This window comes from Dryas octopetala, chromosome 9, assembly GCF_963921425.1.
Source record: "Dryas octopetala chromosome 9, drDryOcto1.1, whole genome shotgun sequence".
Classification (NCBI taxonomy): Eukaryota; Viridiplantae; Streptophyta; class Magnoliopsida; order Rosales; family Rosaceae; genus Dryas; species Dryas octopetala.
The window spans coordinates 11,924,617-11,948,331 of NC_141374.1; the positions used below are offsets into that span (position 1 = coordinate 11,924,617).

The window sequence follows — 23,715 nt, forward strand, 5'->3', positions numbered from 1 at the left end:
TGTTTTAAAATAAATAATATATATGACGTTGTAACATAAGATAATCGTACATATACAGAGTTAGACAATTCTATTAAAAAATTTCTCATGAATTTTTATTATTTTCTTACAATAATTGACTATTGAGACGGTACGTACGTATATGAATTTATTTCTCCTCTCTCCTTGGATGGAAATCCAAAAAAGAAGAGGGAAGATATAAAGAAAATCCACACACATACCATAGCTTTCTGTTAGTGGCGCAATTTAATTAGAAAACACGTAGATATAATATAATACAACACAAAATATTTATAATATTTTTATGTATGTATATTCGGTGGTGGTGTAGTGTTATTGTATGGTCCCTTTGTATTGGGTTTGGGTCCCTTGCTCTCTCTGCTACAAACAAACTTGTCTGTTTCTTGCTTTTCCTCTCTCTAATTGCTGCGCTCCGCGTACATGTCTTTTCTTTTCTCTCAGAGATTCTCTAACAACGCGTTCGGCGACCACTTCGATCGCTTGTTTAAAAAAATTCACTCCCTCTGCATTTAGACCATTATAACTAGCTAGGCGCGCACCACCAGATTTTTATATTATATATATACATAAATATTTATCATCCCAATCAATAAGTACTAGACTCAGTTTCATCTTAATCAGTTTGTTCCTTTACCAATGAGGGCTCATCGCCGATGGGCCTCCGACTCGGTCCCGGAGAAATCGCCGGTCAGTGCCGGATCGTCGCCGGGGACCGAGTCCAGCTTGGCCGGCGAGGAGTTCGTCGAGGTAACACTCGATTTACAAGACGACAACACGATTGTGCTTCGCAGCGTTGAGCCAGCCACCGTGATTCACATCGACGACGGAGTCGGTGCCGGACCTGCCAGTACTCCGGCTTCGGCGTCGAGGTCGCCGTCGACGATAAGGCGAAGTTCATCGAATAGTCGGATTCGGCAATTCTCTCAGGAGCTGAAAGCCGAGGCGGTGGCGAAGGCCAAGCAGTTCTCGCAGGAGCTCAAGGCCGAGCTTCGGAGGTTTTCGTGGAGCCACGGTCATGCTTCTCGCGTGCTCTCGGCTTCCGCTTCGGCTTCTGAGAATGCCGGTGTCGGTTCCACCGGCGCCGGATACGACTCGGCGTTGGCGGCTCGAGCTCTGAGGCGGCAGCGAGCTCAGCTGGATCGGACTCGGTCCGGCGCTCAGAAAGCACTTCGTGGATTGAGGTTCATCAGCAACTGCAAGAGTACTAAGACCAATGGCGTCGATGCATGGAACGAAGTCGAGAGCAATTTCAACAAGCTCGCCAAGGACGGCTTTCTCTACCGCGCCGATTTCGCTGAATGCATAGGTTCGAATCAGTTCTCTTCGCATTGTGGAATTCAATTCCGTTCAGATTTTCGAAAATGCGTTTCCTGTTTTCTGGAAACAAGAAAAAAACTCTTCACCTTCATCGCCGTATAGTTTGTTAGAGTACGTAATATTTGCACAGTAATTAATAATTTTTTAAAAAATTTTATTTGTTTTTTGAAGGAATGAGAGATTCAAAAGAGTTTGCTGTGGAGCTGTTCGATGCGCTTGGTCGTAGACGAAGATTGAAGGTTGAGAAAATCAGCAAGGACGAGCTTTATGAGTTTTGGTCCCAAATTTCCGATCAAAGCTTTGATTCAAGGCTTCAGATCTTCTTCGACATGTACGCATTCATTAATTAATTACTACAATTAATCATTTCAACCTTGTTTTACATGATTTTAATCTTCTGTTTTTAATTCCAACACTTGGATAAAGGGGCCAAAACTGTCTTTTCCAATTCCCCATTTTTATTAGTATGTCACTTATTAGTTATTGATAATATTTAATTTTAATTTTATATTCCTTTTTTATCTCACAGGGTGGACAAGAATGATGATGGTAGAATTACTGAAGAACAAGTAAAAGAGGTATATATTTTTCTGTCAACATTGAACTTGCATTAGCAGCCACATTAAATTAACAATAAATACTGCTTACCTGTTATTCACGGTCTCAGTTTGTCATATGTGTGCCAAATTTAATTTTTTATTATGTTAAAATATTTACAGAAAAATTGACAAATTGAGAATATGAATAACGTTATAGTGCTACCCAATCATGTTCATGAGCTACTCTACGTTCGGATTCCAGAAATTAGAAAAATAGAAAAAAATAAAGGTTGAGCCGACCCTGCACTGTCTAGAGTCATGACCCATTTGAGCACTCTATATTAATTGTACATGCATAAGTTTCTTCTTGTTTCATGGTCTACAGGGTGTCATTTGGTTATAATAATCCACGGTGGGCGGGATTGGGTGAGCTTAAATCCATGAAATTCCAAAACTAACTACCACACTGCAATAAACAATAATAATAAAGGAATTAATTAAAATGCATGTTTGATCAGTTTTCTTGGTTTATGATGTTTACCATGTTCGTAAGCATCTTTATCTATTATTAGTCGGGGGCTAGTGCACCAGGTCTCTTTCTTTTGATCGAGAGTTTGATGAGATTGGACAGATGGCATCTCGAATTCTCTCATTTTACCAAATTTTTGGGAATCATTTTAAGGCATTTTTCAGTGCGGTTGGTGGGGGCTTTTTAGTCAATTGTCATCAAATGATGCAAATTAATGATTCAGTCTTTTGTTGAAATTAAGTTTGTAATATATTTTATTATCATAAAATTAAGTTTATAATATGAAGTCAGTGTTTGCAGACCACAAAAAGGAGAAGCCATACTTGGTGGAAAAATTTTAACTTTATTTATATTCAGTTTTTTTTTTTTCTTGGCTATTTGATTAATTTTATTTATATATATTTTTTGAATGTTTAGATTATCATGCTGAGTGCTTCTGCAAACAAGCTATCAAGATTGAAGGAACAGGCAGAGGAATATGCAGCTCTGATCATGGAAGAGTTAGATCCTGAAAGACTTGGCTACATTGAGGTGCGTCCCTAGTTATATCTGAATAGTTTTTATATTTCTATTTGTGTGTCACAACTTTTTGTTGGATTTTTTATCTTATATACATATACTACCATTTATTATTAAATCTCAAAAACTAGAGGCAAAATAGTTTGACTTTTTGTGCAAATTAGTTGTCTCACATACTTAATTGGGTGTACATGGTCAAATAGGGCCTTGACCAGTTAGACTTTTCTGCACCATTTGAGTTAGAATTTTCCTTCCATGTCCATTGTTAGGAGATACATATTTAAAATTTCACCAACTGGGTTATCATGTTGTTCAACTGTGCACGAAGAAACACCAAACTCTCATCACAAGAACAACTTAACTGGTTTGGTGCCAAACAAGCTCATCTTTCAATTGGAACATCTATGCTATATAGTTGAACAATATTTTGTTATCCCACAAAAAAAAAGAAGACAATATTTTGTGTTTTTTCTGGATTTATACTTCAATTTTCAGACAAATGCTATTAAGTTGATAGGGACATGCTGTTTTGTCTAGCTTTGCAAAAATGTATCAATAAGGTTAAAAAATAGGTGGCCCAGTTCCAAAAGCAAAGCTAGTGGAAGAATTTTCCTAAGCTAGCGATATGTCATTCGCATCGCCATGCATCTTTTTCTATATCTAAATCCTATGACTGTTTCAAACACTATAAAAAATCAAAGCCAAGTGAATTAATCATAGTCTGAAATCGTCCTCACCTGCTACACTTTCACCAGTACATGTGAATATGTGATTGACCTGCTTTTTTACTCCTGCCTCGAAAAGTGGCGTTTCTGACGTTCACATGTAGTTGTACGTGTTCCCAAGTGGACTTCCATGGTTATCAAATAATGCTTAATTCTCACTCAAACACGTAGGCACGCATGGTGTCAAGAGTTGACATCATGCAGATTTCTGATATCTTTTGCATGGTTCCCGTCAAATCTCTGATGATGACGATGATGCAGTTATGGCAATTGGAGACGCTTCTGCTACAGAAGGACACGTACCTAAACTACAGCCAAGCCCTGAGCTACACGAGCCAAGCCTTGAGCCAGAACCTCCAAGGGCTGAGAAGGAGAAGCCCAATCCGCAGATTGAGCACCAAGTTGCTCTACTATTTGCAGGAGAACTGGAAGAGAATCTGGGTTTTGACATTGTGGGTGGCCATTATGATTGGGCTGTTCACATGGAAGTTCATTCAGTACAAGCAGAAAAACGCGTTCGAGATAATGGGTTACTGTCTCCTCACGTCTAAGGGTGCGGCTGAGACCTTGAAGTTTAACATGGCTCTTGTGCTCTTACCCGTTTGTAGAAACACTATCACTTGGCTCAGGTCCACCAGGCTGGGCCACTGTGTGCCTTTTGATGACAACATCAACTTCCACAAGGTACACACGACAACAACTCTTATCTTTCTTTGCTTCGTTTATACGTTGGGAGTTGGGACCCATCTAGAGGGGACTTTATTTAAGGTCAACGCGAGTTACGCGAGGGTTGACCTCAGCCATTATAATGAAAATACGTTTCCATTACGTGTTTTGCTGCTCACAAAGATGGTGAATTTGGTACACGTCTATGGAAAGCACTTATTTTTCCTGCACGAAGCAAAAATTGGCGAATAAATAGCTTTCTATGTATACCTTTTCTTCTTTGGGTGAGAGAAAAAAAAATCAGATAGTGGAAACCAGACAAGACTTATACGCATACTACATGTATATGCTCAGAGACCCTACATGAGATTGCTTTCTGTCTGTGTTGAGAAGGTTATAACATTCGCTCCAGACAAAAAGATAAAACACTTTCCTTATCTTATTAGCAAAGAAGAAAGAAAATATACACACACACACATTCGGTATTGATAACATACATAATACTTGTCCCTGTGTTGAGGTGCCAAAATTAATTTGAAGTTTTTTTTTTCTTATGTCCATTTAGTTTTAAGTTTCAATAATTGAATCACACAATCTGAGCATTGATCATTTTAATTACAGATAATTTTTTAATTTTGGGCCATAACCGTGGTTGGTCATTGAAATAATTTTGACATTTTTTTTTTTTAACTTAAGGGATAAGGCTAAGGTGGGGAAGCTCACAGGACTATTCATAGCCATTAGTATTGATATTTTCTTTTTTCCAATAATTTTGACGAGGTAATTACGGATGATTTCCTCTGTTCACTTGGGTTTGTTAGAATATGACATCAATGCATTGTGCCTCACTGCCGTGTCTGGTGTAATGGTTTCAAATGACACATTGATCGCATTGTGACATAGATATCTCTTTATGTATAAAGGTTTGGCTAAGACCCTTGAAGTACCATGACACATCAAAGTGAGACAGTTTAACTGCAAGAATGTCAACAGAGTTGATTTGTAGAGGTCCTGATTTTAATTAGTTTGTTAAACCCCGTCTAATTAACCTCAATTCTCACTCTATGGAAGCCTAACATGATATGTAATCCCTCTAAATTGAATTTTCTTTTGATAATCTGTGCAGACCATTGCTGCAGCCATTGTAATTGGTGTCATTCTCCATGCTGGAAACCATCTTGCATGTGATTTTCCAAGGCTTATAAAGGTGTCCGAGACAGTCTATGAGGAGTACTTGCATGACGACTTTGGAAAACATAAACCCAGATACATAGATTTGATTAAAGGGGCCGAGGGCATGACTGGAATTACCATGGTGATATGCATGGCAATTGCTTTCACACTTGCTACACGATGGTTCAGGCGGAGCCTCATTAAGCTCCCCAAGCCCTTTAATAGGCTCACTGGCTTCAATGCCTTCTGGTATTCACATCACTTATTTGTCATTGTCTACATCTTGCTCATTGTCCATGGCGTTTTCCTCTATCTCGTGCACAAATGGTACCTTAAGACGGTATAAATCTCTCCAATGATTAGTAATATATATATTTTCAATAATAGGATCATTATTTTTAATTGCTTAAGAGCGTTATCTTCATGTTTTCAGACTTGGATGTATCTTGCTGTTCCAGTTTTACTATATGCTGGAGAAAGGACCCTGAGAATCTTCCGATCTGGCTTCTATACTGTCCGTCTTCTGAAGGTGAGCATAAGTGCATTAATACATAAATTTTGTTTGTTAGAAAACTAACATATAGTGCAATTTCTTTTCTAATAAGTTACACATGCAACAACTGGGGTTTTAACCTCACAACTGATCTTCCAGTCTTGTTTTAAATTTTTAAAGGCAAAGAGGTTCCATTAGGCCATTGGCTGCATATATGTTTACTTTATTAGACACTTCTAGGCTAATTAATGTGCATCCTGTGTGGTATTCGAAGGAGTTCTCAAGGCACATAGTTGAATGCTAGTGGTTTCCACACAAATTGCATTCTCTGAATCTACAGTCTTGTTTAGTTCTAGTTTTTCTGAATTATGAGTCCCACTTTATCAGATATTTATCTTTTTTTCTTTGGTTAAGAGATATTTATCTTTCTACTATCCATGGATGTTGATGCGGTCCTACAGTTTGGTCCTTTTTGTTGCTGAAATGTTTTAATTTTTGACATTGTTCTTTTCTCTTTAATTCTGAACTTGTAGGTTGCTATTTATCCTGGAAACGTCCTCACATTGCAAATGTCTAAGCCGTCCCAGTTTAAATACAAAAGTGGACAGTACATGTTTGTCCAGTGCCCAGCTGTTTCTCCCTTTGAGTGGTAAGTCACCATGGTTATACCAATTCACGAATAATATGTTCTTCTTATGGAAAATCTGAGTCAACTTCCCAATCTGGACTCAATCATTCATACTTTATGGTAAAACTATAAGAATTATGTTTATCCTGAGATATTCGAACCCCTGTCTAATAATATTGTATTGTTTTTCTATATCCGTGTTGTGCTCTGCTTTTCTCATTCTGAATGTTAGTAGGCTATTTTTATGTATGTCAGGCATCCATTTTCCATTACATCTGCTCCCGGCGATGACTACCTTAGTGTTCACATCCGTCAGCTTGGTGACTGGACACAAGAGCTTAAGAGGGTTTTCTCAGAAGCCTGTGAGCCTCCCTTAGCTGGGAAGAGTGGCCTGCTAAGGGCTGATGAAACAACCAAGACAAGGTGTATATTATGCTAATTATTGTTTATAATGTCCCATTTCTTCCTTCATTTTGGTCATATTTTCGGTATAGTGCTAAATTTAATTTCTTTGGACAACAGTTTGCCCAAGCTTTTAATAGATGGGCCTTATGGTGCCCCGGCACAAGACTACCGGAAATATGATGTCCTGCTGCTTGTTGGTCTTGGGATTGGCGCAACACCTTTCATTAGTATTTTGAAAGATTTGCTCAACAATATTGTCAAAATGGAAGAGCAGGCAGTAAGTGTAGCTTGTGCCATTATGCTTATTGTACTGCTACTACTTCACTATCCCAACCTGCTAAGTTCATGGAAGTGTCATGCATATTATACTTTTCAATCTGTGTTGATTGGTCACCAACATCCTTTGAGTCAATGAGTATCGATCTGACTGATTTTTCCAAACTCACAATTCTGCTTTCTTCTCTTCAGGATTCTGTCTCAGATTTCAGTAGAAATTCAGACCTAAGTGCTGGGAGTACAGATTCTTCCAATCCCAACAAGGTTTATCCAAAACGGAAAAAGACTCTGAAGACCACCAATGCCTACTTTTATTGGGTAACTAGGGAGCAAGGTTCATTTGATTGGTTCAAAGGAGTGATGAATGAAGTTGCAGAGCTTGACCAAAGGGTAATTGGAAATGTTCCCTGGAAGTACATACATTTATAGGTGACCATGACGTTCTTTATTGTTAACTTTGTCATGACTTTTGATTTAATTCTAGGGTGTCATTGAGATGCACAACTATTTGACTAGCGTGTATGAGGAAGGCGATGCTCGATCAACACTCATCACCATGGTCCAAGCTCTCAACCATGCTAAGAATGGGGTCGACATTGTGTCTGGCACAAGGGTAGGATATTTGATCTCTGTCATTCTCTTAATCTTTCAAACATTTCTCCTTGCATCCTAGAATTCTGTGGCATTAAAGCTGCAACCAATGCCTTAATGTCATTGCTTCTTACATATAACATTTTCACTTGGGATTTTGTTTTGTCCAAACTATCCTAGAAAAAGTCACCAAAACTGGGTGGACAAAATGATCCATTTTACTTCTCACTTGATTTATAAGATTCTAGGTATATTTTTACTGATTTGTTCCTGATTCTTATGCTTAGGTGCGCACCCATTTTGCCAGACCTAATTGGAAGAAAGTTTTCTCAAAAACCTGTTCCAAGCACTGTAGTGCAAGGATAGGTGAGTCAATCTCCCAGAGCCTATAAAAGACATATAACCAGATTTTGCTTTGTCCTAATACTGTTCTTTGTGTTAAAATATTGGATCAGGGGTATTCTATTGTGGAGCACCAGTTTTGGCCAAAGAACTCAGCAAACTTTGCTATGATTTCAATCAGAAAGGTTCAACCAAGTTCGAATTCCACAAGGAGCACTTTTAAAAGACTCTGGGAGTACATACATAACCGCAGCTTATGCCTCAGCTTCTCCATTCAAATCCATCTCTAACACCTCCCTTCACTAGCAGAGTAAGAAATTTTGCAATATTCTTAGATTAATATAAAAAATAAAAAAAAAGGAATTCTGTACAGTCTTGGGTAGAAAATGGAAAAAAAGAAAAAAAGAAGTATATATATTTATACAAATATCACTATTTAGCCATATAAACTAAAGTACCAAGCACAACCAGAAGAAATATTCTGGTTAGTGAGATGACTAGGAATTTCATGCTGCATTGGTCCTGCATTGTACACATGGCCACAGATCATAGGTGACATGTAACAACTAGATAGTGACCTAAAATGTCATTGTTGGGGAGCTATTAGCTAGTGAGTGCGGTACAACTACAATGGAGAAGTTGACCCAGTTGCTAATGATATGACTGAGCCTGCATGCTAGACATTCATTGGTGGGGATAGAAGAAGACAGTTTGGAAAAGGATAAAGTTAGAAAGGAAGGTTGTGGACTACGGACTATGGAGGTGGTGGGAGTGACATGGTTTGTCTGTTGCAGAAATGATCTCCATCTTTTTGTGAAGTGGGCTCAGAGAATCCTTCTAGAATGTGAAGGTGCAGAGAACCACATGCAGTGCATTATTTATTTATAGGTTACTTTACAATAATAGAATTTTGCCTATAAATGTGGATCATACTCTATTTTTTTCATTGTGGTGGGGAGATCCATATGAAAGCAACATAATATTTCAGTGTCTTTTGGAAGATTTTGGCATCCAGTGTAAAGTAAAGAATTAGTGCATTATATGCTCTAGTTTAGTACTTGAATCACACTCGGTTGTTAAATATAGCCATTATTAAATGATTAAATGTCTCAGTCTTCCTAGCAGGAATGGAATCCTAACTACAATTCCAAGCCTTCTAGCTTTATGAAGGATATGCACTACTATTAATTTTGACGAATGCACAGTATGCAATTATATACAAAATCATATATCTTTATACTTTAAAACTTGGGACATGATTAAGTTACATTTGTGTAAACCCTAACCCAAAAACTTTGCTAGTTTCACACCATTAATCCATCACATATAATCTTTAGTTTAGAAATAAGGAGTCCTAATCTTAGGCTTGTAGTACACAAAATATGTAAGTCAGTTCGAATATATTATAATTAATAAATAGATCGAATTCAAGTGGATTAGTATTTAACAAACACATGAAATTGTAGCCCAACCTCTGTTTATTATGGGCTGAAGTTTTCCAATCCTCATGTGAATTCCTAACCCCATGTAGGCCTCTTGTTGGCTCCATGTTAGCTTTACAAAGCCCAAAGGTTGCACCTTATAGGTGGGCTATAGCTAGAATTTGTATGGTACATTACTTGTTACGTTACCATAACCACCAATTATACTGTTAGCCTGTGACTTGTGAATTGAATGCACAAGTTTGATTCCCTAAGGGCTTTGCAAATTAAATTAATCAATTTGATGTCATTTGGGCTTGGTCAAATTTGGTCGGGTGGTCCCTAGCTAAGCGACTTCATAAAGCCCAAACCAAATTCAGCAATATTTATGAAATTTGAACTTATGACTTCCCCGGACAAGAAAAAATTAGATGTCATGCACTAAACTAAATAATTTTTGTCCATGTTACTTGAAACTATAAGAAGACAATCTTCGGTATAATATTCTTGATCTCACCGTTCACCTTAATCTTTTTTTTTTTTCTTTTTTTTTTTTTCCTTAGGGTAAAACTGTTGGCCTTAATCTTAAGAGCCCAAGGATTTGTGAATCCTTTGAGTGACCGCAAGCCAAAGAAGCTATTACTAGTGAAGTGAACATATCTCCCTCTTTTTCTTATTTTGGAAGAAGTCTTAAATTTGAATTCTCTCTTCTCTCTCTCTCTCTTTTATAGATAATCATAGTACTGTGGTTGCTCCTGACTTGCCGGTCCTATATGAAATTGAAGAATTACATCAAAATTTGGAGATATCCCACCACCATGACCCACATCAGTAGAGACAACTGTAGCCAGACGTGCTGCAACCTAGGGATCACCATGCTAAAAAATTGGCAATAGATGTGACTAAGGAAAGGAGTCTAAAGGCTCATGTTATTCCGGCCACTCTAAATTACTGATTTGACCATCTTATTTTTAAATTATAATTTTATTATTAAAATAAAAAATTTGAAATTTATTTATCGAGTCATTCGATACTTGTCTGTCGAAATGTTTGTGGTTATTCAGCATCTAACTGCCGAACATTGGCGAAGTTTTATGTAAGTAATCACTGAATGAAAATGAAAAAGACATTTAGCAATATTTTGCCGAACATTGTCATTATATTCGACTGTAAACTGCAGAACTCCTTAGTATATTTTGATGACATACTACTAAATAGGTCTGGATGATTCCATATTTTTTTGCAAAAAAAGGTAAAATATAAAAAATTTGTCCAAAATATGTTAAGATGGTCAACTCAGTAATAAAGGGTGGTCGGAATAATCTTTGCTGAGCTTAAAATCAAACGAAATGTAAGTTTGTTTGCTACTTTCAAATACAAATATTTTGGGCCCAATTAAACTCAATGGCCCGTATCAAATAAACTTTTGGATTAAGTTGAGAAAGCCCATATATGGTGGGCTTAAACTGCTAGTGTCCTACCCTTTTTTTGTTGGTTGAAAGTCAAATGTGTAACCGGGGCAAAAAGAAAGTCGATGTGTACAAAAATAGCATAAACTGAACAAAGGAAACCCCTAAATTGTCGAACATTAAAGTTCAATCCCACAGTCAACGTTGAGGGCTTTGAGTCCGTGGTCATGATTGGGTGTTTGGTAGAGCAAGCGCATTGTTATGAGAGGTGGCAATAGACATGGTCTGTCATTTTGGGTTCACATATTTAATATCTTTCAATAATTTGATAAATATCTTATTTTGTTTATTTATCGCATTGATCGCATCCTGTTTGAGTTAACCGACATGGCCACATGTATAAACTTAATACTGAGATTCTCTTATTCTTAAACAAGTTTATGGTGTTATAATGGAATTAATTATTGATCTGAGACACTAATGCATGGGCATGACCTGTTTATCATTTATGGTTGGTTGAAGTAATGAATCTTTAACTCTAATTTTATGTTAAATTCTAATGACGTGCTGCCTTGAATATTTAGAGGGAGAGTAGATAAATAAAGTCTAGAGGAGCATATAATATGGTGTTTGCTGTTGTTAATAATAAAGGCAACAAATGGATGAAATTCAATAATAGCAGGACCCATTATCCGTATTTAGTTCCAAGTTTCAACGAAAAAAGTCTACAATGGTTGGCTGCTTCATAGGATTAGGAAATTGGGTCTTTGATTATTACGCTCATCTATGTTCTGTTTCACGGACATTTCCAAAATGACAGACTTTCTTTTCCTTTTTTTTATCATTCGCACGCCACACGTTTGAGTCGTTAACTCTATTACTTCAATTATTCTAAGCCAAGGGGTCTTTCTCATTCACAAGATAAGAAGAAGAGAATAGCCACGTACCTTTACGTGAATTCCCCCTCCACTTGACAATCCAAAAAGTCCTTCTTACCCTCAAGGGCCACGACTCAATCTCTCAAAACTCCCTAAGTTTTGGACTGTAGGTTGTTAAGAGTTGGAAGAAGGTGTTTAGGGTTATAATCTCCTTATTATTGGCTAGGTTTGTAAATGTAATATTAGTTGACAGGCTAACAATATAACATGTTATACTTTTTGATAACAAGAATGTTCGAATGAATAATGATGAAAAATTTAATAAACGTATCTAGATGTGAAGTTTTATCTCTTAAATTACGCTATGAATTAATAAAACATTCCACTTAATATAAAGAAATGCTAGGTGTCTTTTCTCTTCTTATGTTCATATTACAGTGTAATCTCACGATGAGAACCGTTCATTTTCTAAATCACCCTATAAAGATCATTTATGTAAAAAATTAAATAAATCTGAAATCGTTTAGTCATCCGAGATAATAGACGATGAATCTAATTATTATAAAAGCCGTCTATTTATTTGATAGCAGTTAAATAACTAAACGATTTCTTATTCATTCAAATTTTTGTAGAGATGATATTTAAAGAGTGATCTAGAAAATGAACAGTTCCGATCGTGAGACTATATTGTGAAATAAATAGGAGAAGAGAGAAGGCATAAAAGAAAAGACACCTATCATTTCTCTATATTTAAAAATACAATTATTTATTTAATATAAAACAATTGTATTTGATTCACACCATTCCAAACCAAGAATTTTTCCCATGTTTACAATTTTTAAACATAAACTGCTACAATTTTCACTTCTCATGTTCGGGGGAGTCCGTACCCTATTGGTCCACATAGTAAGCTCAAGAAATTGAAAGGAGAACAGTGCATTTCTAGAAAGATAAAAGAGTTAGGTTTTAATGGTGGAGATATTTTATAGAAGCTTCTGTCATAATTAGTACAATATCGGTCAAAGTCTTCCAAACACGTTTTGAAATATCAACAAAGAACAAATCAAACTTCAAATAAATTTTCAACATATTAAAGAAATCATATGTCTCCACTTGCATTCCTTAAGCTGTTTTAACTTGTATTAGACAGCACAAAGACTTTATAAATACAGCAAACCCTTGCCTCCAAAGACATTCAAGCACTCATCCACCTCTTCACAGCTTTCTACAATTCAATTTGGTACCCAATAAAGAGAAACATCAAGAGCAAAAGACCCAGTTTTTCTCTTTTCCACAAACACAAACACAAACACATACCCAACAAACATTCATACACACAAAATGCAGAAAGGAGGAAGAGGAAAGTGCCTGGCATATGTTGCCATTTTCATTGTGTTTCAGATCATAGTCATCACGGTCTTTGCACTCACCGTGATGAAAGTAAAGGGTCCCAAAGTGAGGTTCGGCGCTGTGCAAGCAGACAACTTCAGCAGCTCCAACAGTACTTCTGCATCTGTGAGCATGGACTTGGTGACCAAATTTGCAGTGAAGAACACAAACTTTGGCCACTTCAAGTACGAGGACAGCACCGTCACCATCTTGTATCAAGGCCAAGCAATTGGGGAGGCCAATATTGTGAAGAATAAAGCCAAGGCTAGGTCCACCAGAAGAACTGATGTTACCATTAGCATTAGCACAGACAAGCTTACAGACACTTCAAAACTTGGAAGTGACATAAACGCAGGGGTCTTGCCGCTGACCAGTGAGGCCACCTTGAAAGGCAAAGTGGAGTTGATAAAGATCATCAAGAAGAACAAGTCTGGCAAAATGAGCTGCACCATGTCAGTCAGTTTGGTTGAACAGACTGTCAAGGATTTGCAGTGCAAGTGATGGAATTGAATTCCTCTGTGTTTTTGGTTACTTACTCTGTTTCTGTTTGATATATTTTTTTTCAAGGGGACTGTTGCTATGTTAAGTCTCTGATTTGTGTATTTTTTGTGTTTTTGTTTTACATTTGGGCATTGTTGCAGATGTAGTTTGTAGTAGGCTTCTGGATTGCTCAGTTATATTGATTACACATTCTTTTACGATTATATTCATATGGAGTTCAGAGTAATTTATGCTTCTTTGGGTAGTGAAAGGTTTAACTAGGCAACATACTATTAACCTCAAATCAGCATATATGTAGTTACTTACTAGCAGCCTCAAATTTTAATTTTTTGAAGTTAATTCGAGTATGCATTAGTGAATATGAAGTTAATTAGGATGGTTTTGAACAGGGTTTTGGAAATTGACATCGGACATGTGATTATAACATCTATTATAATCAATGTTATTTTTGTAATTTGCTCCCTAAGAATAATTAAGGTCTACCTAAACCATTATATTGTCCATTAAAAAAGCTTATTAACTGGATTCGTGGGATTCGTAGTTAAACACTTAAACAGGCCGCCAAAGACGAAAGGGGCAAGGTCCCAGCCATGGTTGCAGATGAATAAAAAAATTCTAAGGACAAGGTCCCAGGAAAAAAAAAGAAAAGGGAATCAGCAAGACTTCAAGATGGACAACAAAATAATCAAATTTTGTTTTATCCATCGGTTTTTGGCAAGTGGTCTTCAAAATTTTAATAAATGTGGGCCCAGCTTCATTGGGAAGAAAGTGAGTGAGTTCTAAATCAATGTGAGTTTGCATTACTTTATGCATTAAATGACAAAGTATGAGTTTCATCTCGCCCTCTACCTTCTTGGCTTTTTTTTCCTTTGTTGAAGAAGGATGATTCCTTGGCCAAAAAAAAAAAAAGAAGGAAGATTTAAAAAATGTGAAACCTACTTGTTTTAGGAGACATAAATTTATAAATAATGTGTATCTCTATCACTTTAAATGTGACAGGAGTAAATAAGTGCTCTTCACTTTATGGTGCATTTGTTTTATCAGAAAAGCGTAGAAAAAGAAATGTGTGCAAAAACTAATTTTTTAGGTGTTTGTTTTATTCAATCATTCAATTGGTCCAATCTCATTATACAAGTAAAGCACCTTCCCAAAGAGAAATACTAGTTGTTTTTTCTTTGTGCATTCTTTTTTATCGTTTATTTTGCAGTATAATCTCACGATCAGAAACGTTCATTTTTTAAATTATCTCTTTAAAAATATTTCTACAAAAAAAAATTAAAAATTAAAAATCATTCAATTATTTAATTGTTATTAAATAAATATACGATGAATCTAATTATTAACCAATACATCTCTTTGGATATGAGAAAAGAGAAGACACAAATAGAAGACAATTATCAATTATTTTCCTCAATAATGATAGAGACACCATCTTATATCCCAAGTTATTAATCCCAACTTATGTGGAAGATGATATGTTAATTTTTACTTGCTGTCAATAAATAAGGTGTAGGATAGAAGTATAGATGAATAAATGACAAATTCTTACATTAATTGGCTTCCCAAAATATTAGACTCGAGTCCTTTGAATTGTTTGACTTGGGCCCAAGAGAAAAGGAGATGGGCTGAATCACATCCCAACCTCAATGAATATTAGACTGGGCTTTGAGCCTAATTAAACCCAGCCGCTAATTAAGAAGTTTTATGGGCCTAGTTTTCCTTTGTTGGAAGCTTCTATTTTAGACTCCTTAAGTTTTTGGTTTTATGGTCAGAGACTTCCAAGTATTTTAATTTTTCTATACTCGACCAACGCGTCCAAGCGCCTCTATTGACAATTTGCCTTAAGACTGAAGATTTTTCAACACGTACTCTCTACAAGAAAAGTAATACACCCCATAATTTCCTTCACTCTTCCATGACATTTTCAAAAAATACAGGCTCTCGGGGACCCCCACCCAACAGTATATATTGCTAGCAACCAACCTCATATTTCACCAACAAATTGCAAACAAATTAATTCACCTTAGACACACATCAAATTTTGGCACATACCCATTTGATCAGTGCACCCAAAAAGCTAGAGCCTGCAGCCATGTTGGAATCTGAGAGATTCAAGAAGATCCAGCAGAACAGAAAATGCTATGCATACATTGCTGTCTTTGTTGTGTTCCAAGTCATAGTCATGGCCGTTTTTGGAGCAACTGTGATGAAAATCAAAACCCCAAGTGTCAGACTTCGATCCGTGACAGTCGAAAGCCTAGACTTCACTGCTTCCAATAGCACATCTCCCTCCTTCAACATGACCTTGATTGCTGAGGTTGCAGTGAGGAACAAGAATTTTGGGCACTTCAAGTTTGATCCCACCACAGCCAATGTCACATATGGGGATGTCATTGTGGGCAAAGGTGACATAATCAAATCAAAGGCCAAACTTAGGAAGACTAAGAGAATGAATGTGACCATTGAAGTGAGCTCAGCTGGGGTAGATAGTGCCATGCTTACAAATGATCTGAATGCAGAGAATGTGACACTGAGCGCCCTTTCCAGAGTGAGAGGGAAGGTGACAGTGATGGGGCTGATGAAGAAGCGCAAGACTGCCAACATGAACTGCTCAATGGTTGTGAATTTGCCAAGCCGGAAAGTTCACGATTTGGCTTGTAAATGATGATCTTGATTTCATCTTTGTTCTTGTTTGTTTTTTAATTTGTTCTTTTTTTTTTTTTTTTTCTTTCGATGGACTCTGTTTTTCTTCCCTTTTTGGTGGCCTTTGAATATGTTTACATAACTAGCTAATATGTAGCTTAATTATTTTTTATTCCTGGATCGTAATAAAATGAATAAAGAAATGTGTTGAGAGTATATCATGTTTTGGATCTATTTATTATTATCAATTGATTTTTTTTTTTTTTTTTTGAGAAAAGGAGCTTTCATTGATTAAGGAGAATTGGAAACATCTGCTAAGAGGATTGGGAGCAACCAGGGGGGTGCTTCCTCAATCCAAGTGGAAAACGCATTACATGATAAGGCCATTTTGGCTACAGCATCAGCTGCCATGTTGCAGCTGCGAGGTACCCATTGACAGGAGAAAGAGGAAAATAATAAACCAAATTCCACAACCTCATTGAGCAGAGCAGCATCAGCACCCAAATAAAGCGATTGGGACACAATCTTTGCCACCACATCCTTAGCATCAAGCTCCAGTAAAACATGTCTGAAACCCAAGTCCCAAGCAAAACGTAGTCCTTCTCTTGCTGCGACCAACTCGGTGTGAGCAGAGCATAAGAAAGGTTGCGTCTGTAACGCTCCAGCAGCCAAAAATTGACCATCTTCATCTCGAACCACAATCCCAACTCCTCGAGCACCCGACACAGATCTGGCCGCACCGTCAACATTGACTTTCACCCAACCAGGCAATGGACACCTCCATTGGTGGGCCGATGCCGGTGTCGGTGTGTTCTCCTTCCTTAAGTTGGCCTCCATATAGTTGCGCGCAAATTCATCCATCCGATCAAAAAGCTTGAGGGGCGAGGTGACAGAGCCATTACAGAGGAAGTCGTTTCTGGCATTCCATAAACCCCAGCAAACAGTGGCGGATGCAGAAATCAACTATTATGGGGGCAAAATTAACCCAGCGAGCAAAGGCAGTCGCGAGGGAGCAGCCACGCAGGGGGCGATGACGTCTCTGGGTCTAACGTCGTGAGCGAGCGCAGGCGCACAATTGCGCAGGGAGAGTTGACTTCAGCATTTCAGCCCTTCGTTTCTGCCTTGGCCCTTGGGTCTGGTTTGGTTCTGCTCTGTCACTCACCCTTTCAGCCTTTCTTCCCCTTTCTCTGCAGTCTAGTTCTTATTTTCTTGTTTAGACATTTACACAAACACATTGAATGCATTCTTGCCCTTGCGCCTGCCACCAAGACCCAAACTTTATGGGGTCAAAAATTTTCCTCAAGCCTAGCATTTCTGGGTTCATGGGGTCAATTGACCCCATTGACCCCACCCTGCATCCGCCCCTGCCAGCAAATGTAAGCTGCAAGGGTCAGTTCAGTTTGGGAGAGAGTTGCATATAAGTAACGTAGGAGTCCAGTAAACCCGTCCCAATTCCAACTCTTCGAGCCACCATGTAGCACTGAGAGTTTCTAGACATCATGAGCAAAGGGGCAATCCTAGAGAACGTGTAGCAAGGTCTCAGTGACTCGCCCACATTTGGGGCAAGAAGGGTCAATGGTCACCTTCCTCCTGTATAAAGTAGCTCGGCATGGTACTGTTGAACAAAATTTGTAAATAAATAATAAATATTACCCAACATAATTTCACCTAAATTCATTTATGGAAGGAGGGTTTTTATTATTTTGGGTACGACCCATTCAAGATGGAGTACATCTCTTAATTACAGTCCCTTGACTCAAGGAAACATTCTTTGATTCCAAATGCAATGAAACCAACGGATCACTTTAATGAGTGTTTAGATTTCCAATAGATAAAAGACCCATTGAAATGAAATTTATTTGTTATTGCGATTGCACTTGTATTTTAGGTTGCCTACGTACCCATTGCAGGATCAAACCACACGTAGTTCCGCGTTTTTTGGGAATTAAATGGGTGAATGACCCATTTAAATGATTTGTGTAATTTGGGTAGGGTTTAGAACTCTTGGATTTGATTTGAGAAATTAATTCAGGGACTTTTGTGTGTGTAGAACTAATTTCTGAAGGATTTGGGTGGATTTGATTTGGTACGAAATTAATTCGAAGAAATTTATATGAATTAATTCCTAAGGGAATTTAGAGAATTTTGTGAATGAGGTTGAGTGTGAATTTTGCTCACATTGCCTACGTACCCTATGATGGGATCAAACCGGACGTAGTTCGGTGAAAGAATTTGACTTGATTGGCTTTGTGCCATTTTGGAGTTGAATTTAGGATTTAGATTTGAGATATTTGGTTTTGTACCAACTTAAAAGAGATGATTTTGTACCATTTGAGAAAGGTGGTTTTGTACAAATTTGAGAGTTTAAATTTGGGGTTTGGATTTGGTTTCGGTTTTGTACCGATTGAGAGAGTTGGTTTTATACCAATTTGAGAGTGTTGGTTTTGTACAAATTTAAAAATTTAGGATTTGGAGGAAAATGTGCCCATTAATATTTTTGTATCAATTATTTTGTAATTGACACACTTTATATTTTTAATGGGCAAAAGTTAAATGGAAAGAGCCCATTAAGCTTTATTTAATTTTCTACCAATTAATTTTCTATTGGTACGTAATTTAATTTTGCTAATGGGTATTCTGATTTTGTGGATGCAAGCTCAATTAATTTGTAGACTTGCATTCTAAATTGCAAATTGCAATCCAAATGGGAAGTAGCCTTTAGCTCCCGTGGGCCCAAGCAACCACATGGGTTCACTAGCTTGATGACTTTGATAGCCAAATTGATAGAGATCGAATAGCAGACCACTTTAGGCCTTTTGTCTTTCCCTCTTATTTGCTGCGCCTCCTTCCAAGTTGGACTTCTTTTGCATGCTAGGTATTACCCAACAAGGCCTCTCTTGCAGAATTTGGCATGAAAGGCCAAGATAATCTTTGAGCTTCCTTGCCGTAACTTGAAGAGGCAAGAGCTCTTTCTTCCTTGCATGCATCAGTATAGCAGCAACACGTCCCTTGTCTGCGTCTCTCTGCAGAGAGCAAGAAGTTGATCCTTATTTCTCTCATTTATTTTTTTCCTGGCTTGCTGTCCATTTGTTGTTTTTCTTGTTTTCGTGCCTTTCTCCTTCTTTGTTTTCCTCGTCTGATGCAAAGGAAATATATCTCAGCCATAAGACTTGTTTTCTTTGTTGACTGATGGCAGAGAATGTGATTTTTCTGTGGCATTTTGGGGAATGTGGATTCAGCAATATTCCATCTTTTTTCTTTGAGGATTTAGCCAAATCCATTTTTTTTGTGCGGATTCAGCCGAATCCTTTTTGTTTATGGATTCAGCCAAAACTAATTTGAAGATGAATTCAGCCGAATCCTTTGATATACTTTTGTGGTTTCAGCCGAAACCGAATGGAAGAGAATGGATTCAATCGAATCCTTTGGTAAACTTTTTTTTTTTTTTAGGGTTTCAGCCGAAACCAAAATTTGGAAGAGGAAAGATTCAGCCGAATCTATTATTTAAAGCTCATGATGGTTTTAGCCGAAACCAAATTTTTTTTTTTAGAGAGCAAGGATTCAGCCGAATCCAAATATTTGACATTTGAGAGGATTCTAAACGAATCTAAAAGTCGTCTTGAGGGAATTCTAAACGAATCCAAAGGTCGTCTTGAGAGGATTCTAAACGAATCCAAATGCCGTCTTGAGAGGATTCTAAACGAATCCAAAAGCCGTCTTAAGAGGATTCTAAACGAATCCAAAGGCTTGATTCAACACGCCATTGAAGGAGAATTTTGGTTGAATCGATCCCAAAATAGAGATGAAATGAATGGCATAGAATGACAGCTACCTGTAATGTTTGTTCTGGCAACTGTACTTTTGCTTTCTACACCTCCCTTTCCTCAGCCTTTTGGCGTCCTCTCCTCCTCTTTCTCTCCTCTTTTTTTCTGAATCCCTTATGCTCTATTTATAGAGTCCATGGGAAGTCCAAGTGATGAGAGCAGATGGAGATGAGATAACTCTCCATTTAAATTTAAACTCATCAGATAAGAGATAATTAAGCTTTCAGATAAATCCACATTATCTCACTTTTCAATTTGTTTTCATTTGAAATTAATGTGGCACATGGTATATGGGGATCTTATCTCAACCTCAACCTTTGTATTTTTTTTTGAAATTTTTTTTTTTACTGTTCAACAGGTACAAAGTTGTGCATACATCTCCAGAGAAAGGATTTAATTTTATTTGGGCATTGCAAGGTCCAAATTGTCTTCCATATATTTGAATCCACACCCGTGGAAGTAGTGGGATTTCCAGAATTCTGTCTTTTTCAGATCGAGCAATTTTGTACCCACTACGGACACTGTAGAGGCCGTTCCGTTCGTAGTGCCAAAGGAGGCAGTCTTCTCTCATATGTGTACTCAAGGGGATACTCAAAATCGCAGTGGCTTCTTCCTCCCAAAATGATTCCCGGATGAGACGTTCGTTCCAAGCACCTGGGGCCGAAAACAGCTCAGTGACAATTGCATCCGGCGCCAATCTGGGAGGAGAACAAATTCGGAAGGAGGAAGGCCTTGGGATCCATTATCTTGATACACGCGAATACAGAGCCCAGTGCCCACCCTCCACCGTAGTCCCAGTTGGAGAAGCTCTTTGCCCCAAATGAGGGATCTCCAGATATGTGAAGCATGACTGCCCAGCTGGGCATGGAGAAGGAGTCTATTGGGGAAGTATTTAGCTTGATAAATCCTTGCCACCAGCGAGTTGGGCGCAGTGAGGAGACGCCAACATTGCTTGGCGACCAGGGCTTGATTAAAGTCACCACTGTGTCTGAATCCTAGACCACTACCATATTTTCCTCGACACACAGCATCCCAGTTGGCCCAGTGAATCCCCCTATAATTTTTGGCCTTGGCCCACCAGAATTTTGCGAAAATGGAAGTTTTTGCCACACTCCTTTATGACACTCTTCCTCATATGTGATATGTCCACAAGATAAATCTACCAAAAGTGTTTTTGCAAAAATAAATAAAAGTGCATAATTATAAGTTATAAAACAGCTTATAAGTGATTTCTTTGAGAAGGAAGTACATCTAAGTACTTTTGCATGAAGCATTTAGAATTTTTATAAAAATGTGTATGTGCTTATGAGCAGAAGCGCTTTCAAAGAAACAATGCCAAACGGGCCATAGAATATATAATTGTGTACCAAAACCTTACTAGAAAACCTTTGGTGGGAACTTACCCAAAAAAGACCTCTAGAGGGACAAAGAGTAAGTGAAGGACTGAAGGAAAAGAATACAATGTTCTTATGAATTGAAAAGAGGGCTGCTATATGCACACCCTCTTTTCTCTCATTACACACCCTTTACTTCAACACACCCTATTTTAATTTTTGACTTTTTAAATCTCTCTCTACACACCCCCAAATATTACTAAATAACCCCACTTACAAAAGAAAAAACCCTATGCCCAACCCATCCTCGGCCTCCACACATCATTGGATTCGCCGGAGGTGGCCGGATTCATCACTGGCTCATTCTTCCTCCCCCCTCTCTGTTTCTCTTCCTCTTTCTCTTTTTCTTTCTCTTTCTCTTCCCTCTCTCTCTCGATGTTTCTCTTTTTCGATCTGGAGGCCGACATAAGGAACCTGCAAGAGAGAGAGAGAGAGAGAAGATGGCGACAAGGGTGGTGGCGGGTGGAGGAGGCCGACAATGGAGTTGGGTGAGTTTTGGTTTGTTTTGTTTTTTATTTTTATTTTCTGTCCTTTATGGTAATTTTGTTTTGGATGATTTTTGTCATTTCACAAAATGATTAAAGGGGGTGTGTAGTAGTGAGAGAAATAAGGGTGTGCATATTGGGCGTCTATCCAAACTTTAGATGTGCCTGATTAAGCTTGTCGCAGAGAGAGAAAAATAAAGAAAACTCCCTCCATTATGTGAAGCAATAAAGAAAAATAATTGAAAAAAATAGGATAACACTGGCCAGATAAATAAAGCTCGAGGTAACATCATGGTGTCACACAAAAGAGAGCTAAACAGCAAAAACATAACATTTTCTTTCAAAGCTTTCAATTGGAAAAGAAAGATGGCAGAGAAGAGCCAGCAAACCATGCAATCGGCAAATGGTTACACAAGAAGTGATGGAGAATCTTTGCAATCCCCAGATGAGCTCAAACGCCAGAAGAGAATCAAGCTGTTTACGTATATTGGTATTTTCATTGTCTTTCAAATTATTGTCATGACCGTTTTTGGACTCACTGTGATGCGTGTTAAGACCCCCAAGGTCAGATTAGGCGCCATCAATGTCCAAAAGCTCAACTCTGTGCCAGCAACACCTTCATTTGACACGAGCTTCACAACCCAAATCAGGGTGAAGAACACAAACTGGGGTCCCTATAAGTTTGATGCAGGCACTGTAACGTTCATGTACCAAGGCGCGACTGTGGGGCAAGTTGTGATTCCAAAGGGCAAGGCCGGAATGCGTGGCACCAAGAAGATCGATGTGACAGTGGATTTGAGTTCCAGTGCATTAAGCAGTTCTAATCTTGGCAGTGAATTGAGCAGCGGGGTGTTGACGCTGAACAGCCAAGCCAAATTGACTGGAAAGGTTGAATTGATGATGATCATGAAGAAGAAGAAGTCTGCTACAATGGACTGCACCATAGCATTGGATGTGTCCGCCAAGACGGTCAAAAGTTTACAATGCAAGTGATCATGCAAGACTGGCGAGCCAGGCTGCAATTCAGGATTCGGATTGCGAGTGATCAAGACTGGTTCTTGATTTGTGATTTAATTTTTATTTTCTTTTTGTAATTTGTTGTGGAGCTATAATGAAATTTATTGATTTTTTCTAATCAGTTAGGCCAGTGATCTTTTTACTTTGTTTTCAATGATTGAAAATAGAAGCAGGTGTTTAATTTCTATAATCAATAGCAATAATACATACCGTATATGCATCCATGTGTTTTAGTTCGGGAAAGAGGAGGGCGAGAATGAAACACTTCCTATGTGTGTCCTGATCTATATATCCGCTGGCAATAAGTACTCACAGTATGCTTCTCTTTGGGGAAAGCCAGAAACAGTACTTGGCTAAAGATGCAATTAAATTAAAAGGTATGAAATGCTCCGGGAGGAAGTGTATAGTCAGCAAATTCATGTATGCATAAATACTCAAGCCTTGTCAGCATATGCCATGAATGTGATTCAACTCTCATCCACTTTCTTTGTTGGGGAAAATAGAAATAAAGGCATTCATTGGTTTACATG

At 37.9% G+C, this 23,715-nt stretch overlaps 4 protein-coding genes across 7 annotated transcripts; all 4 read left to right on the forward strand.

The window, feature by feature from the left end:
* Window positions 1–432: 432 nt before the first annotated feature.
* Window positions 433–10,917, forward strand: LOC147274120 (respiratory burst oxidase protein F). Of its 4 annotated transcripts, none has more exons than XM_086227894.1 (14): window positions 433–1,327; window positions 1,510–1,669; window positions 1,868–1,916; window positions 2,824–2,937; window positions 3,912–4,334; window positions 5,443–5,829; window positions 5,923–6,018; window positions 6,516–6,631; window positions 6,866–7,033; window positions 7,133–7,292; window positions 7,484–7,681; window positions 7,776–7,904; window positions 8,338–8,534; window positions 10,377–10,917. In XM_086227894.1, the coding sequence occupies exons 1-13, from the start codon at window positions 658–660 to the stop codon at window positions 8,512–8,514; spliced, it is 2,847 nt and encodes a 948-aa protein (XP_086084020.1). In that variant the 5' UTR covers window positions 433–657; the 3' UTR covers window positions 8,515–8,534; window positions 10,377–10,917. The 4 variants fall into 4 exon arrangements, with proteins under 4 accessions (XP_086084020.1, XP_086084021.1, XP_086084019.1 ...); XM_086227895.1 differs by lacking the exon at window positions 10,377–10,917 and adding an exon at window positions 10,209–10,360; XM_086227892.1 differs by lacking the exon at window positions 10,377–10,917 and adding an exon at window positions 8,170–8,248 and having other exon boundaries at window positions 438–1,327; window positions 8,338–9,226.
* Window positions 10,918–13,067: 2,150 nt separating this feature from the next.
* On the forward strand, window positions 13,068–14,025 carry LOC147274121 (late embryogenesis abundant protein At1g64065-like). Its single transcript, XM_086228451.1, has one exon. The coding sequence runs from the start codon at window positions 13,274–13,276 to the stop codon at window positions 13,820–13,822; it is 549 nt and encodes a 182-aa protein (XP_086084577.1). The 5' UTR covers window positions 13,068–13,273; the 3' UTR covers window positions 13,823–14,025.
* Window positions 14,026–15,814: 1,789 nt separating this feature from the next.
* Window positions 15,815–16,681, forward strand: LOC147274122 (late embryogenesis abundant protein At1g64065-like). Its single transcript, XM_086227632.1, has one exon. It carries the CDS (start codon window positions 15,915–15,917, stop codon window positions 16,485–16,487), a length of 573 nt encoding a protein of 190 aa, XP_086083758.1. The 5' UTR covers window positions 15,815–15,914; the 3' UTR covers window positions 16,488–16,681.
* A 5,814-nt stretch (window positions 16,682–22,495) lies between these two features.
* LOC147274123 (late embryogenesis abundant protein At1g64065-like) lies at window positions 22,496–23,178 on the forward strand. Its single transcript, XM_086257157.1, has one exon. It carries the CDS (start codon window positions 22,535–22,537, stop codon window positions 23,159–23,161), a length of 627 nt encoding a protein of 208 aa, XP_086113283.1. The 5' UTR covers window positions 22,496–22,534; the 3' UTR covers window positions 23,162–23,178.
* Window positions 23,179–23,715: the final 537 nt, after the last annotated feature.